Consider the following 18,190-nt stretch of genomic DNA (forward strand, 5'->3'; position numbering starts at 1 on the left):
CTCAGGCAGGAAACCTTATACCATTTCAGGCAAATGGCTGTCCAGTCTCTTCTTAAAAACCTCCAGTGTTGGAGCATTCATCACTTCTGGAGGCAGGTGGTTCCACTGGTTAATTGTTCTAACTGTCAGGAAGTTTCTCCTTAGTTCCAGGTTGCTTCTCTCCTTCACTAGTTTCCATCCGTTGCTTCTTGTCCTGCTTTCAGGCACTTTGGAGAAGAGCTTGAGAATAGCTTTGGAGAACAGTGCCTAGCTTAGCGACAGAAATGCTGGCCCCCAACTGTAGTCATAAGTCAAGGACTGCCCGCCTTTGCTCTCTCTAAGAGCTGGCAAGGTGGATGGCACACTCCACCGATAACACATCAAAAGCGATCCGCACCTTGACACCCCTACCTGGCCCGAGAATCTGGTCGCCTTTTTTTTTTTTTTTAATTCCATTTATATCCCGCCCTTCTCCGAAGACTCAGGGCGGCTTACAAGCTTAGCAGTAGCCTTCATTCTATGTATATGCCTGCTTATTAGGGCTTTCACACACACACCCAGCAGCATTATTACAAAGTCAGCTTAATTGCCCCCAACAATCTGGGTCCTCATTTTACCTACCTGGGAAGGATGGAAGGCTGAGTCAACCTTGAGCCTGGTGGGACTCGAACCTGCACTAATTGCAGGCAGCTGGTGTTACTTAAGGAGGCATTAGCCCACTGCTCCACCAAGGCTCTTTTTTAATTTTTGTATTTTATTTATTTATTTTCATTCCATTTATATCCCGCCCTTCTCCGAAGACTCAGGGCGGCTTACAAGCTTAGCAGTAGCCCTCATTCTATGTATATGCCTGCTTATTAGGGCTTTCACACACACCCCAAGCGGCATTATTACAAAGTCAGCTTAATTGCCCCCAACAATCTGGGTCCTCATTTTACCTACCTCGGAAGGATGGAAGGCTGAGTCAACCTTGAGCCTGGTGGGACTCGAACCTGCACTAATTGCAGGCAGCTGGTGTTACTTAAGGAGGCATCAGCCCACTGCTCCATTAGCCCCCATCCTGCTTTGACGGCTGGAGACCCTGCCTCCAGAGAGACCCCGCCGGAAGCCAGAAGCCCAAGCCGGGCTGATTAAAAGGAGACATCAAAGAGGGAGGGAACCCCCCCCCACGCCCCCAATGGCCAGCCCACCCCCCACCCCGAAGGCTCCGCTTGGACTTTGCTTTGAAAAGCGACGTTGGTTTCGTTCCTTTCCGCCTCGGAAGATCCGAGGAACTGCCCGGGCGGGGCCTTCGCCTGCTGTCCCCGACTTGGAGCCCCCCCCACCCCCCCCCCGAGACTACTTGGCCTAAAGTGACTGGAAGCCCTGAAATCGCCGCCGCCGCGAGCCCGTCCGACGAGCTTGGTCGGTTGCTGAGATCCGCCCGACCGGAGAGCGAGCGAGACAGCGAGCGGGCAGCGACTTCCGAAGGCAGGAGAGGAGAAAGGAGGAAAGAGAGGAAGGGAAGGGAAGGGAAGAAGGGAGAAGGAAAAGGAAAGAGCAAGAGGGGGAAAGGAAAGGGAAAGGAAAGAGAAGAGAAGAGAAGGGGAAAGGAAAGGAGTAGAGGAAAGAAAGGAAGGGAAGGGGAAAGGAAAGGGAAGGGAAAGAGGAAGGGAAGGGGGCGAAGGGAAAGGGAAAGGAAAGAAGGAAAGGGGGAAGAGAAGGGGAAAGGAAAGGGAAGGGAAGGGGAAAGGAAAGGGGAAAGGAAAGAGAAAGAGGAAAAGGAAAGGGAAGGGAAGGGGAAAGGAAAGGAGTAGAGGAAAGAAAGGAAGGGAAGGGAAGGGGGCGAAGGGAAAGGGAAAGGAAAGAAGGAAAGGGGGAAGAGAAGGGGAAAGGAAAGGGGAAAGGAAAGGGAAAGGGAAGGGAAGGGGAAAGGAAAGGGGAAAGGAAAGAGAAAGAGGAAAAGGAAGGGGAAGGGAAGGGGGCGAAGGAAAAGGAAAGGAAAGTCAAGGAAAGGAAAGAAGTGAAGGGGGAAGAGAAGGGGAAAGGAAAGGAGTAGAGGAAAGAAAGGGAAGGGAAGGGAAGTGGAAGGGAAGGGGGAAGGGAAAGGGAAAGGGAAGGGGAAGAGAAGGGAAGGGGAAGAGAAGGGAAGTGGAAGAGAAGGGGAAAGGAAAGAAGGGAAGGGGAAAGGAAAGGGGAAAGGGAAAGAAAGGAAAGGAAAGAAGGAAAGGAAAGGAAAGGAAAGGGAAGGGAAGGAAGTCTCTCCTCTCTGCTCGGAGATGCCCCTGCAGCCACCCAGGGAGGACCCCCTGGACACCAGGGGCCCGGAGGAGAAGGCCTGGGAAGGGGACCAGGAGAAACTGGCCAAGGTGGGGAATCGCCACAAGCAGGAAAGGAGAGGGGAGATGGGGAGGTGGGGGGGGGTCTTTCTTTCCTCCGGGGTGGGCAATATCTGCAAGTAGGGCTCCGAGGAAAACCTCCTTCTCCAATCTGGAGCCCTGCAGCTGTGGTGGAAGTTGGGACTACAGCCCCCATATGCCCCAACCTCAATGCTTCCTCCTGACTGGAGAGAGTGGCTGTAACGCCCTGCATCTGGAGGGCCGTAGGTTGGAGAAGGCCAGGAGATTAGAGATCTCGGTCAAAGTAGGGTTTATTTCTGTATTTCTTTGGATGGGGGTTCTTTATACCTGACTCTGTGTGGCAAGCCAAGTTTTAAAAAAAGAGCCATAGAACAAATACTACTGCTATTAAAGAATTCAAAACAATAAAAGCAAGAAAATCACGAAAACCATAAAACGTAACCGGCTTAATTATATTTGGAGTGAGTTATGGGGCACTAATTTTATGGATCATTTTGCTCCCTATTCTCTCTCCCCCCCCCCCCCGGGTTTGAGCTGGCTGGGTGAGCTGCAAGGAAGTGGAGTCTTAGTTTTCATATTAAGGTCCCTCCTTGTGGTGGCCCTCTTGGAGAAGAGCTCTGGTCTTAACTATGGTCCTCCTGACCTAATCGTTTCCTTTCTCCAACCACAATCCTGCAGAGACAGCCAAATTGAAAGGGGTGGGACACAGGCCAGGAGAATCGCCATGCCCCCTTAAGGAAGCACCAGGATTGTTCCAAGATGGCTGGCATACTAATTCCAATTTGGTGAAAAGTCAGTGTGGGTAATAATAACATCAGCATTCTCCTTAATGGATGTTTTCATCGTCAGAACTCTTTTTTTAATCATAAATGTTGGGTAAAAGGCTTAATGGTTCCAATGCTAGATCAAAATTTATTTATTATTTAGCAAACAAAGAGAGAGAGCCACCCAACTCATATATATATATATATAGTCTCCAGCCAGCGACTTTGCTACAAGGCAGAATGGGCTAATATAGAGATTTAGGCTGGGTTGTAGTAAGCCAAAAGAGAACAAACATGTATCGTGGCTTAAGCTCAAATATAACCCCAGCTTTAAAATGTAATTGCAATCTAATACGTGTTTAGCACTCATCCGAGCTGCTTTGACCCGTGTATGGGATAGGAGTTTTCAGAAGAGAAAGTACATCTTACTAGTTCATTTTGGTCTTTGTTATCCTTTTGTGGCTAGTGCTTCCTCCAGAAAAAAAATTACAAGATAAAAGTGAGTTATCTTGGTTTATTCACAGATTCATTTCAAAATTTTAAAAGGCCATACCGATGCTGTGACTTCCTGTCATTTTTGTTTTGACGATACCAAAATTATTTCAGGCTCTTTCGATACCACAGTGAAACTTTGGGTAAGTTTATTTGAAGTGCATACAAACACAACTGCATGATCCCACGGCTCTCAAGTCTAAAACATAATTTAATACAGGAAAACAAAGGCTACATTTTTCATGACTGAAAATCCTTGCCAGAGTTTTATAATGTCTCTAAATCGTAAAGAAAAAACTGTGAATCTATAATGGAAGAACTTAATTACAGTAGACAAACCTAAACCAGGTATTGTTATAGCTTTATACCTGCCTTCTCCCTCTTCTGTTGGGCTAGTCCAATTCTTTGGGTTGGTGATCAGCTGGAAATTTTAAGAACCCCCATTTTGATATACTGGATGTGCTATTAATTAGAATTAAATTGGTAGTCTTTGTTCACTCTCAGTGTGCAATTTGGTAATCAACCTTGTCTTTATTGAAGGATATTGCCTGTTCTATTTGCGTCCACACCTTTAAGGATCAACACACTGGACCAGTTTCAGAATGTTGCCTGACTCCTGACAACCGAAGGTAATTATTGTATTGTAACTTATGCATGAGCTTTAAATGTATATTATTATTAGATAGTCACCTGAATGGAACCTTGTGATAGTGTCTTGGTTAGGACAATGGGAAAAGACCAGGAAGTTTCCAAGCAGGAAAATTTAATTTTAATAGACAGTTTTTGCACAGCTTATAGTACCTTCCCTTAAAGGGAAATATTGCCAGGATGCTAAAGTTTCTCAGTCTGGCTCAGAAAAGACAGTAAAGGAATTATCTGGATCATGACCCTCGGAGAGCTTAATCACCACTTGTTTTGTGCTGCATTTATTTGCCAGTGCTTGTGCCAAGTGCCAGTTGGAGGTGTTGTACGATTTTAGTAAAATGCTCAAAAGCCATGTGATCTTCCTTCCTTCCTTCCTTCCTTCCTTCCTTCCTTCCTTCCTTCCTTCCTTCCTTCCTTCCTTCCTTCCTTCCTTCCTTCCTTCCTTTTATATTTAATTTCTTCAAAAGAGAGCTCCGGTTCAATTCCAGCCTGTCAATCTGTTTAATTTTTAGGTTAATAACAGCATCGTATGATAAAACCCTAAAGGCCTGGGATACGGAAACAGGAAAAATGCTTGTATGTATTGATTTTATTCTCTGCTGTTTTCAAAAGCCAACTGAAGAACTTAAAACTAGATTTCTGTTTAACGAAATGTTTATCCATACCAGCATATGCTGTACCTGAATTCCTGGTAGATGGAGAAAGTGACGGATGAGAATAATTTATCTTGCCCATTGGCCAATCAGCAAATACAGCAAAGCTGGAATATCATTCTTAAATTGAATGAAATTAGCTTTTAACAGTCTACATGGTTACATCAGCAGTGAGCAGTTTCGTATCTGAATGGCAAGATATACTGTATGTATACAGGCAGTCCTAGACTTTCGACAGCTTGTTTAATGACCGTTCAAAGTTAAAATGGCACTGCAAAAAGTGACTTATGACCGTTTTTCACACTTACGATGATTGTTGCATCCCCATGATCACATGATCAAAATTCAGATGCTTAGTAACTGACTCGTATTTATGACCGTCGCAGTGTCCCCAGGGTCACGCGATGCCCTTTTGCGACCTTCTGACAAGCAAAGTCAACAGAGAAGCCAGATTCGCTTAACAACCGTGTTATTAATTTAACGAATGCAGTGATTCACTTAACAACGGTGGCAAGAAAGTTCGCAAAATGGGGCAAAACTCACTTAGCAAATGTTTCGCTTAGCAACAGAAATCTTGAGATCGGTTGTGATTGTACGTCAAAGGCTCCCTGTATATAATATTGCAACTGTTTTGTTTTTTTAGCTTATCTGAGCTCACATCTCGGTCAGTCTAAGGAGCTTTGCAGGAAAAAAGAATTGGTGGAAAAAACCTTTCCCACTCAGCACATTTTCCAAATCCATTTTTCACCGACTGACTTTTTCTTTAAAGACTTTGTGAGGCAGTTTTCATTGTGCTTTTCCAGTCCGCCCTTCAAACCAATGCCCAGGGTGACTTACCATACTGAAAATAAATTCATAATTTGAATCAATTTAAGCCATATCGCTTACGAAAACGCCGTCACGGAGAGGCCAAAAGAGAAGGAGGGCAGGAATAAATAGCTGAGAGCATCAGAAGATCTGTTAAATGGATCCAAGTCTTCACTTGAGGTCAGAAACAGTCCCCAAAAGCTACATAGAGACCCTCCACCATGAAAAAAAATCTTCAGTCAGATTTAAGCAATTAAAGCGGGGGGGGGGAAGCAATAAAAGATAGCAGGTGATATTTTGGGGGGGGATATTTGTATCAAAATTACAAGCACAGGGATGTCCCCCTGGTTTTTTTTAAAAAAACCCCAAGATGGCAGCCAATATCGCACGATTGAAACGCAATATTGGCCACCCCCTTAATTTTTTGATCCCTTTGCCCTTGCAGACGCTCTTGAGGAGCAAAAAACAGGAGAGATGGGGTATCCTGCAAAGTCCACCAAGGAGAAAACCTAAATAGAGATGGACTTACAACGGCACTGAAAAAAGTGACAGTTATGACCTTGGCAGCATCCCCATCATCGTGGAACCGAAATTCAGATGCTTGGCAACTGGTTCATACTTATGACCGTTGCTGTGTCCCAAGGTCACGGGATCCCCTTTTGCAACCTTCTGACAAGCCAAGTCAATGAGGAAGCCAGGTTCGCGTAACAACCAAGTTACTAACCTATCACCTGCGGTGATTCGCTTAACAATGGTGGCAAGAAAGGTCGTAAAGGGGGCAAATATCTCACTTGACAACAGAAATTTGGGGCTCAGTTGTGATCGTAAGTCGAGGACTACATGTACTGCCAGCGAATTAATCGGCTCTGCAAGTCTGCTTTTACTGCAACACAAGGGAGTAGTAAAAAAAAAAAGGGAGGCTCCTTATTTTTTCCTCCAATGTCTTACTTTGACCCTAAGTGGAATTCATAATAATCTGATGATAATTAATTAATTTTCTTGAACATCATATGGCTCACGCTGCTAAAGCTAATGAGGTTAATTGCAGTGAAACCAGCAAGACAGATTACTTGCTATTCATATCGTTAGTTAAACCCTCCTGGGAAGATGCTTATTATCTACTAATTAAGGAAAATAGTTGCAGCTGGATCAATATTTTAAAACAACGAGTCCTGGATATCCTTCATTATAAAAGATATTTGGTGGCTTTTTTTCTCCTTTCTGTAGTGGTCTCTGGGGCAGGATGGCTTGATAACTACATGCCATCTTTCTCACGATGGCAAATACGTCGTCTCCGGCTCCGATTTGGAGAATGCGTTATTTGTCTGCAATGTTGAAGATGGTGAACAGGTGGCCTTCATCAGAGGTAGAGTTTCTGAATTTTTGGTTGAGGTCCCTTTTCTTCTGGTAAAAGGTGAAGTCAGTAGCACCCCACATTCGGGTGGAGTGAGGTCTTAATTGGCAAGATGACATGTTCAGAAGAAGCAGGGGTTTGCTTACATTCAACTTTCGGTCCATCGTCTTGAAGACGTTGGCCTTCAATCCCATAAACCCCACTAGAGGAAGTATACCTGAGGTTGTGGTAGAATGGTTGTGTGAATTGGGTATGTCTAGTCTAGTGAAAAGAAGCACTAGAGCTGACATGATAGCAGTGTTCCAATATTTGAGGGGTTGCTACATAGAAAGGGGGGGTGTCAAGAGGGCAGGACAAGAAGCAACGGATGGAAACCAATCAAGGAAAGAACCTAGAACTAAGGAATAATTAATCAGTGAAACAATTTGCCTCCAGAAGCTGTGGAAGCTCCAACACTGGAAGTTTTTAAGATGAGATTGGACAAACCACTTTTCTGAAATTTATTTATTTATTTAGCGTATGGCTGGTCACACACAGAATTAAAAGCACTTCATATTTACAAGTTAGAACAGTTAAAACAATTTTTTTTTAAAAAAGAAGCAATTATAAAACCTAAGAGGAAAACAGAAATAACATTTCAGAGTTTAATGTCGAGTTTGGAGATCCAGTCAGTAGCTGCCGTTGTTACGCAGAGGAAGTCCTTAAAATCTCCTGGGTATCTTCTATTAGTGCATTCCCTCACTATATGTTGGATAGTCTGTCGGGGAGCCCCGCAATCACATTGTGCTGAAGGTGTCTTTCCCCATTTATACAGAGAATCGGCACACACCCCATGAGTCGTTCTAATTCTATTGTATGTCACCCATATGTGTCGGGGTAGATTAAATCCTGGAGGTATACTATTAGCATTAATATGCTCAGAAATATCTTGGGAGGTATAGCTACTCCATGCTTCCATCCACTTTTTTTTTAATCCCATTTATATCCCGCCCTTCTCCGAAGACTCAGGGCGGCTTACAATGTAAGCACAAGTCAATGCTTTTGTATAGTGCTCTGATGTTCATTTCTGAAATGGTATAGGGTCTCCTGATGGAGCAGGGGGTTGGACTAGAAGACTTCCAAGGTCCCTTCCAGCTCTGTTATTCTGTTATAATGGCCCAGACTTTGATCACTGCAGTATCTGTAGGATGGGAGGGGCAACCTTTGGGGGCTTAGAAGCCAAAGCAAGTGCCATTTGATACTTGCAGATTCTTCCTTTCAGATTATCACAGAAGTACAATTCAAAGCTGCCGGTTTGATCCTGTCAACCAGAGAATAGCTACGGTGTCATCTGACATGTCTATCAAATTCTGGGATATCATTGCAAGGGCTACCACAGTCACCATTGAACGGTAAGAAACCATCCTAGTATGATTTTATTATGAATTTGTTGGATTTAGCTAATATATAGCGTATCATATATTGGCAACGATTATCTGCTTGCCAGTTGACCGGCTTCCATAAAATTCGAAACGGGCCCTGGATAATGCAAGATTGGCCTGTTGCCCACTTTATTCTAAACGTGGCTGTTGCACAAAAGAGAAGAACTCAGAAGATCATTAATTGGTTCATTAATCTTCCCTGCAATTACACACCGATAGCCCTCTTGTCCTTTAGATAACCACATCTCAGCCTGTTAATGTGAAATGTCACGTTTCTTTTAGGGCACACAACAACGCCATTGCGGATTGCTGCTTCTCCTTGGACGGTCATTATCTGTGCACAGCAGGGTGGGACGAAAATATCAAGTTATGGGATGTCCGTACGGGAGAATTCCGTTCTCATGGGCCTATTACTTTGGAACAAGGTCATATCGGCATTGTTGGCTGCTGTGATGTTAGCAAAGATGGTGAGTTATGCAGGATGAATGTTCTTAGCATCCACAGAGAGAGAAAAGCTTATTTCATGTGTTCTCCCCGATTCACGTTTAAACAGCTTTCTCAGAGCGATTAAATTACTGCTCCTATAATTTGAACTAAATTGAATTTGCATTGCCCTTTAATTAGCCTTATAAAACACTCTATAATTGATACAGTTATTATGATGTACTGTTTCCTTCTGGTCCTGGGAATAAAATATTGTCCATCCAAAAAGTATAGAATGGGAAAAACTGTGCTCAAATCACGATTTAGTCATTCGGTCTACCTCTCAAGTCTCTTGTGGAAATAAAGTGGAATAAAGTACCTTCACAGAAGGATTTTTATTAAGAACATCTGTTTCCCCCCCCCCATTTAGGTCAATAGTTTCTCCATCTTCTGGCTTATAAAAATATCTTTGAAGCGACCTCCGTTTCCAGTGATTATCTCCAGGCAATATTTCTTAGCAGCGTTACCTAACTGACCAAGCCATATAATAATCTGAAAAAAGCTATTATGATTCTCTCTCTCTCTCTCTCTCCTATCATCAATCTCTTTTCTTTCTTTTATCCATCTATCAACATTTCTCTCTCTCTCCCCCCCCCGCCCACCCCTCCTCATCCCCATCTATCTATCTGAATTTTTACATGGGCATAAATAATTTCCAGGATTAATCTAAAATCATATTGAGTCTTCTTTAGAGAAGACTCATGAAGTGACCACAGATAGCCAAGAAAATAAACCAATGAATCATCTAACAAATATATCCAGAGTTCTCACACAAATGACCAGACTAAATTATCATACTTTGCACACATTATGTAAAGACATTAAGTTCTCTGAGAAAGATGGAAAGAAAGAGGAAAACCAGAAACTAAGTGGATTGATTGATTACAATGGAGATAGGTTGAAAAACCTGAGGGAGCAGGTTGGGGATAGATAATTCTGGAGTAAATGTATTTTATGTGGTTACTAGGAGTCGACACTGATTCAATGGCACAGAAATCAGTCAGTCAGTCAATCAATCAATCAATCAATCAATCAATCAGACTTCTTGTGACCTAAAGATATTCATTTATATCACTAGCTGGTAGTGGATGAAGTATTGTTCCACCAAAATCTGAATTCGTTTTCCTATTTAAGTTAGACATTTGTGTCTACTTTGTATTTCTTATATATTCCAACTCAGTCCCTATTCCTTTATTTCTATTGCCTGCTAAGTTATTATTATTACTACTACTACAGTTTATCATATGAAAGTTTATTCACGTGCCAGTCCCATAATATTTCATGTTTATAATGTTCAGGATCAACAGAGCTGGGTTTCGTCTTGTTTTTCCTCCCAAAAATATTTAGACAAACTCAGAATTTCTGCTTGCTTTAAAAGCATTCATTGTCCTTTTGGGGGGGGACTCAGAAAATATGTTGAAAGGTGACTACATATCCTTAGTGCATCATCCGAATTTGATTTCAGAGTTTTTGCAGGACACCTTTGGCTCTTTAACAATAACCATAGAAGGCCGTCACATGTAGCATTATTGTATTCTGCTTCAGCCTCGTGTGTGGTATCCGGAGGTTATGACAAAACCATCAGTGTGTGGGACATAGAAGAAGCATACAAAAAGATATCCTTGAAGGTACTGAAACAGCTTTCATTTTATCAAATGGGGATTCAAATGGCTTCAGTACAGGTAGCACCCCAACATACGACCACAATCAACCCCAAAATGTCCATTGCTAAGCAAGACTGTTGTTAAGCAAGCCTTGCTCCATTTTACGACCCATCTCGCCCCAGTTGTTCAACGAATCACTCCAGTTACTAAGAGAATTGTGCGGTTGTTAAACAAATCTGGCATGCCCCATTGATTTTGGTTGTCAGAAGCTGGCTGGGACGGTTACCAACGGTGATCAGAGTACAACTGTCCTAAATGCCTGCCGGTTGCCAAGCGCCCGAATTTTGATCATGTGACCACAGGGACGCTCCAATGCTTGTCAGCGAGAAAACTGGTCCTAAGTCCCTTTTTAAAGTGTAACTTTGCACCGTCACTAAACGAAGGGTTGTAAGTCAAGGACTGCCTGCACTCACATTTTTAAGAAGAGATTGGACATCCGTTTGTCCAGAATGATAAAGGGTCACTTGCTTGTGCAAGGGGTTGAACTAGAGGAACTCCAAGGCCCCTTCCAGCTCTGTTCTTCAGTTTTTATATGGTAAAATATACGTTGGATGCCTCCTTGACAGAGGTTATTTGAATGTCCCAATGACAATATAAGTTGAAATATATATCATATGTGTGGCTATATGCAAATTTTTGTCATGTTTATGCAGTGTACATTGGAGGTGGTTACACTGAGAGCTATATGCAATGAAATCTCATTTTAGTGTATGCTGATTAGTGTACATTTAAAATGACAATAAAGTATTCTATTCTATTCTATTCTATTCTATTCTATTCTATTCTATTCTATTCTATTCTAATTTCCATTATTCTATTCTATTCTATTCTATTCTATTCTATTCTATTCTATTTTATTCTATTCTATTCTATTCTATTCTATTCTATTCTATTCTATTCTAATTTCCATTATTCTATTCTATTCTATTCTATTCTATTCTATTCTATTCTATTCTATTCTATTCTATTCTATTCTATTCTATTCTATTCTATTCTATTTGTTTCTAACCTGTCCCCATTTTCATATTCTATTCTATTCTATTCTATTCTATTCTATTCTATTCTATTCTATTCTATTCTATTCTATTCTATTCTATTCTATTCTAATTTCCATTATTCTATTCTATTCTATTCTATTCTATTCTATTCTATTCTATTCTATTCTATTCTATTCTATTCTATTCTATTCGTTTCTAACCTGTCCCCATATTCTATTCTATTCTATTCTATTCTATTCTATTCTATTCTATTCTATTCTATTCTATTCTATTCTATTCTATTCTATTCTATTCTATTCTATTCTATTCTATTCTATTCGTTTCTAACCTGTCCCCATATTCTATTCTATTCTATTCTATTCTATTCTATTCTATTCTATTCTATTCTATTCTATTCTATTCTATTCTATTCTATTCTATTCTATTCTATTCTATTCTATTCTAACCTGTCCCCATATTCTATTCTATTCTATTCTATTCTATTCTATTCTATTCTATTCTATTCTATTCTATTCTATTCTATTCTATTCTAACCTGTCCCCATATTCTATTCTATTCTATTCTATTCTATTCTATTCTATTCTATTCTATTCTATTCTATTCTATTCTATTCTATTCTATTCTATTCTATGCGTTACTTTTTCCATCACCTTTTTGCTCAGCATTCATAGTTGCTCAGCATGCTTCAGAAGCGTCCCACCTTTGCCATGTTCTTAGCACCAGCCCCTGCTCAGTCATTTGTGAAAGCAAAATAGCAATTGAATTGTGGTTGCTAAGCAACTGAAACATTATTTGGGTGATTCATGATCAACCGTTGTAATTATTTCAGCCATAGCCCGTGACACTCTTGAGATTGGAATCTGTTAAACTCAAAGAAGCCAGAATGTTTGTATAAACCAGAGTGGAACAACTGAAATTCTCAAATGATTATATTCATTTTACTGGTACTACGGTAGATGAGAACTTAATAAAAGGAGGCACTGCCTTCTTTGTGCATTGCTGCTATACATTAGAAAGGTATAATAGATGATAGAATAATATACGTAATGTCTATAAGAGTGTAAACTATGAAAGACGATAAGATTTCGTATCTATCCATTTATTTGGCTGTTAAAGTCATATGTGAAGCTCTAAATGTACAAATAAATAAAAATAATAATAACAAAATCAAAATGAATGCTTGGAAAGGGAGACAATATATTTACTTTTAATAAAGCAGAAACTTTTACGGCACATTGTAAGGATTTTGGAACAGGAAGTAAGCAAGAAGCATCGTCAAGGGACAGTTTGAGATACTAGTTAAGAGCACCATGCTAGAAACTGGGAGAGTGTGTTTTAGTGCTGCTTTAGGCACAAAGCCAGCTGGGTGACCTTGGGCCAATCACTCTCTCTCAGCCCTAGGGAAGGAGGCAATGGCAAACATCTTCTGAAAATGTTGCCAAGAAAATTGCAAGCAGTCGCCAGGAATCAAGACTCACTTGGAGGTATAAAACAACTACCACCACCATCTCGTCCAGCATTTCTCAAAACTGGCAGCCTGAAGATGTGCGGACTTCAACTCCCAGAATTCCCCAGCCAGCATTCCCCACAGCTGGCTGGGGAATTCTGGGACTTGAAGTCCGCACATCTTCAGGCTGCCAAAGTTGAGAAACAGTGATCTAGCCCAATCTTCTTCAGTGATCAGGGAAATCATTTGAACCATCAGTGATAATTTTCTTCTGGGCAACGCTTCCTCTTTCCATCTATCCCACCAATCTAAGGTTTCTTTTTAATCTAAATTATATCAGTGCCAGAAGTAGTTGTCAACGAATTGCATATGCTTTCACAATGGAAAAGGCTCTTCAGAGTATTGGAATGAAACAGAAATGGAACCCACCAGGGTAAATCTTCAGCCTGCTTCTCCAAATTACCTTGGATGTTACTTTTTTTTCTTCTAGGTAGCCTTAGGAGCATAGCTAAAAATCTAGCTAAGGATGTGCTTTATGTCTTACCGCTGATAAATTGTGTTTCTGCAGGGTCATGCTGATTGGGTGACAGATGTGGCCATTAGCAAAGACAAGAGGCTTGTTGTTTCTTCTTCAAAGGTATTATCCAAAGGTGTCAGAGAATGAATGCCCTGAAATGTTTCAACATTCACCTTAGGACATTATCTCTGCGATGATGAATCAGCGTTGCAAAATGATCTTCTAACCAGAAAATTCTCAAAACTCTTTACCAGACCAAATAAACAAATCCACAAAAACAAAAAAACAAAAAACGGAGGAAGTAAAAATAATTCACACCAGCCTGTAGAAGCAGCTACAGATAGATTGAGAAAGCAGGAGATTAATTCTTCAATTTTTTTTAATTTTTTTTTTTTTGCTTTTTCGGGTTTTCAGATTGTTTCTGGTGACCTCCAGGGCTGCCTCAAAAGCTGCAGGGATGGAGGAATCAGCAAACCGACGATACTTTTTCAATGTTTACTTTTATAAAGTATAAAGAAAAATGAAAACAATGGGGAAGGAAAATGAGAAGAGGAAAAAGTGTAAAGGAAAAGGTGGGGGGGAAGGAAAGCATCAACGTCCAACTCTTTTTAGTGCAGTAGATTAAGGTAATAACATGCAGCCTCATCTTTTTTACTTGTATATAGTAATAGATGCTAGCCATTTCTGTAAAAGCAAACCTGTCAACTCAGATACAGTGCCATTCGGAAGCAAACTCCCAAGGTGGCTGAAAATGCGGAAGCATAGAAAAGCTAGCCAGTTTTTTTACGTTAACAAAACTCAGCATAATTTTAGAAAGCAAAGGGGATAAAATACATATCAATTAAAACCAAATTAGATACAAGTAGTGCTTGACTGAAACCCAGAAGTCCACGAGTCGTAAAAGAGCCAAGGTTGCCTACCCCTGAAATTTGTTTAGGGACCGTTTGAACTTACAGCGGCACTGAAAAAGGAGATTTACGACAAGTCCCTGCACTTATGACCACTGCAGCATCCCCATGATGACATGATCAAAATTTGGGTGCTGGGCAACCAGCATGCATTTACAAAGGTTGCAGGGTCCCAGGATCATGTGATTGCTATTTGCAACCTTCCCAGCTGGATTCCGACAAGCAAAGTCAATGGGGGAAGCCAAATTTACTTAACCACCAGCTGAATTCACTTACGGTTAACTGCAGTGTTTCGCTTAACAACCATGGACAAAAGGTTGTGCAACTCATTTAACAACCACCTTGCTTAGCCACGGAAATTCTGGTCCCAACTATCATCGTAACTCAAGGACTACTTTATTGTCTATTCATTGGAAGGACAACTGTATGTTGAGATAACTCAAAACAGATTGGCAGGGCTTCTTAGTCAGTTAATTTATTAGGTTACTAAAAAATCCTTGCAACCAAGGAAACTGCAGAAAAACATGGAGTATTGTAGTCAACTCAAAGACCAAGCCTTGTCTGGAAGAACTGCAATTCTGTTCATTGATACAAAATTCTCCTCATATTATAGGACCAGACTGTGAGATTATGGGATATTAAAAATGCCAATGAAATCCCCATGGTGATTCAAGCTGTGAAAACGAGAGGTTCCAAGATTTCCAAGGTCAGCATATTTAATAGAAGTGGCAGATTTTCAGAATAGAATAGAATAGAATAGAATAGAATAGAATAGAATAGAATAGAATAGAATAGAATAGAATAGAATAGAATAGAATAGAATAGAATAGAACTGGAAGGGACCTTGGAGGTCTTCTAGTCCAGCCCCCTGCTAAAGCAGGAGAACCTATAGTATTTCAGACAAATGGTTGTCCAGTTTCTTCTTAAAAACTTCCAGTTTTGGAGCATTCACAACTTCTAGAGGCAGATTGTTCCACTAATTAATTGTTCCAACAGTCAAGAAATTTGTAATCATAAGAGAACAAGAGAAGGCAGTAGAAAGATGAGAAGGATAATAATAATACAGCCCTACTACAATGGGTAAATATCCTTAGACATAAGACAGTGCTGTGGGAATTAGGTGTTCAACAAAGTCATGGCACAAGGGAAAAAAACTGTCTTTGTGTAGTTGTTTTGGCATGCAGTGCCCTATAGTGGCATCGTGGAGGCGGGGAGTTGAAACAGTTTATGTCCAGGATGTGAGCAGTCTGTAGATATTTTCTCAGCCCTCAGTGGAAGGTAGGCTGGTTACAACTGTTTTATTTCTGCAGTCCTAACTATCCTTTTAAGTCTGAACCTGTACTAAACAACAACAACACTGCCCTGAAAAATGTGATTTCCAGTTTATCTGAATTGGCCAGCCTCGATTTCAGGACCCTTTTGAGTTCAGAAAGGATCATTCTGAATGCTGGGTATCGTGAAGCATACAAATAGGCAAACATGTGTTTTTATTAAAATTTAATGCATTCTTCCTTCAAGATTACTCAGTCGAAATGCAGGAGATACACATATTATAAATAAATGCAGTGGGTTGTGCGGCCGCACTCCTGAGCCCACTTATTTAGGAATTAGCCAGATTGCCCTAGTGTGATTTATTCTGAATATAGAGTGCAATCTGCATGAATATTAATTTCAAAATTAGCTCCCACTGTCATTATTGAGATTTTCACAATGCTCTATTTGTGTTGGTTGGTTTGAGGTCAGTTGTTATATTTGTTATTTATTGTTTTTGTTATGGGTTTTTTTTAACCTTGTTTTTATTTGTTGTTAACTCCCTAGTGGTCCGTTTGTTTGAGATGGGTGCCTGCATAAATTGAATATATACATAAATAAGTTACTAATTTGATTTTCTAATTATTTATTAGCTCGTTCTATCTAGTTATTCGTCTCATCATGCTGACTCTTGGCAGTACATACAGAATTAGAGCCAAACAACATGGGGACAAACCCACCTTACAACAATGGCCTCACCTAACCACTAGACTCTCCTGCCCCAAAGAACATCCAGAACTTGAAGAACCTTACAAACCGCTAGCACAGATAAGGGTCTGGTGCTCCAGAGGGCAGGTGATGGACAGAAAAAACACACCTCCTGGGTCCTGCCATGTGGTCCTTTTTAATAGAGGAGGCCAACAAAATGCACCTTGTGTTTGATCTAGTGCAGGGGTGTCGAACTGCCGGCCGCCGGATGCGTCCTGGCGAAACCGCGCCCACCCCATTGCCGGCAATGGGGAAAAAGTCACGGTACGTCGTGACACAACATGTGACGTTGCGAGTTTGACACCCCTGATCTAGTGGGAAGAGCAGAAAGAACTAGACAGAGGTGGTGACCTAAGTTCCTCTAACAGGTGTTGAAGTCATGTCACCCATTTCAAGCTGACATGAATTGATGTCATCTGAGTGACATAGTGAGCCCCTTATAGAGAGCAAAAACGAGCTACAGGCAGCCTTTCCAATATTATTAGAGTCTTCATTTCATCATCTCTAGTCTAGAAAGAGCACTGAGAAATAGTTAGTGTTGGCTTTTAACTAACTGCATGTAGAAGATGGCCAGATGTTGGCCAATTTTTGGCATGGAAGAGTGGTCAGTTCCAGAAATAGACTCAGTATCAAATGCCTATGACAGTTGAATTTCTGATATATCCTCTTTTAACACCAACATCCAGTGTGAAGCATGTCAGAAATCTTTTCTGATCTTCCGGAGCCAAGAAGACACCATAGAAACCCGGTGCGTATTCTGCCGACTAGCATCTCCCAGCCAAGTGGTTTTACCGCTGCCACCCGCTTTGCCTCCAGATCTCTAACGGGTTCAGCGGCAAGCTGATTTTAAAACATTTGTGAACATTGCAATCTTCCCCCCGGCCCCCGTAACGTTGTGTGGCTATGTAAACTAACTATGTAACCTTAAACGAATAAAATAAAATAAAATAAAAATCTCCACCCCCGAATTTACCTTCTGCCTAATTTCTGTGGCGAGATGAAATAAATGGCATAAACAGAATCGTTGAAAGGATTCATTTCATCCTGCTAATATGCTGATAAGGTTAGTCCTTGACGTACGGCCACAGTTGAGCCCAAAATTTCTGTTGTTAAGTGAGACAGTGGTTAAGTGAGTTTTGTCTCATTTTAGCGACCTTTCTTGCCACAACTGTTAAGTTAGTAACACGATTGGCATGTGGCTTCCCCATTAACTTTGCAGAAGTTTGCAAAAGGTGATCACATGACCCTGGAACACTGCAACTGTCATAGATGCATGCCAGTTGCCAAGCCTCTGGATTTTGATCATGTGATCATGGAGATGCTGCAACAGTCGTAGGTGTGGGAAACGGTCATAAGTCACTTTTTTCAGAGCCGTTGTAACTTCAAAGGGTCATTAAGTGAATGATTATAAACCAAGGACTATTTGTATTCCCAAATGTGCTGGCTGCCATGGTTCCGACAGATGAAACTCTTCAAAGAACTTCCAGGCATTGTTTACCTTAAAGTATCTTTATTAAGAGAAGCATGGCATCGGCACTAACATAATCGAAGCCAAAAACTAGATTCTCCTCCCCTGAGCACATAGTATCAAAGCATAATTCCCTCCTCCAACTAACAGTCATAAATCACATTCTCCAATTAGTTTGAAATGCAGGCTTCCCCTCCAATTCTCCAGCTGCTAATTCTTATCATCTCTTATT

The 18,190-nt window shown here is 41.1% G+C and overlaps 1 protein-coding gene across 3 annotated transcripts; it reads left to right on the plus strand.

Moving 5' to 3' along the window:
* The first annotated feature begins 2,125 nt into the window (after positions 1 to 2,125).
* Positions 2,126 to 17,645, plus strand: WDR88 (WD repeat domain 88). 3 transcript variants are annotated; one of them, XM_081336268.1, is made up of 11 exons: positions 2,126 to 2,327; positions 3,607 to 3,717; positions 4,115 to 4,203; positions 4,732 to 4,795; positions 6,907 to 7,045; positions 8,295 to 8,424; positions 8,737 to 8,921; positions 10,483 to 10,565; positions 13,615 to 13,683; positions 15,085 to 15,177; positions 17,177 to 17,645. In XM_081336268.1, exons 1-11 carry the CDS (start codon positions 2,238 to 2,240, stop codon positions 17,312 to 17,314), a joined length of 1,191 nt encoding a protein of 396 aa, XP_081192394.1. In that variant the 5' UTR covers positions 2,126 to 2,237; the 3' UTR covers positions 17,315 to 17,645. The 3 variants fall into 3 exon arrangements, 2 of the variants coding, with proteins under 2 accessions (XP_081192394.1, XP_081192395.1); XM_081336269.1 differs by lacking the exon at positions 17,177 to 17,645 and adding an exon at positions 16,376 to 16,527; XR_014027544.1 differs by lacking the exon at positions 15,085 to 15,177 and having other exon boundaries at positions 13,615 to 14,189; positions 17,177 to 17,270.
* The last annotated feature ends 545 nt before the right edge of the window (positions 17,646 to 18,190 follow it).

This window comes from Vipera berus (assembly GCF_964194415.1).
Source record: "Vipera berus genome assembly, chromosome: 10".
In the NCBI taxonomy this organism is placed as follows: Eukaryota; Metazoa; Chordata; class Lepidosauria; order Squamata; family Viperidae; genus Vipera; species Vipera berus.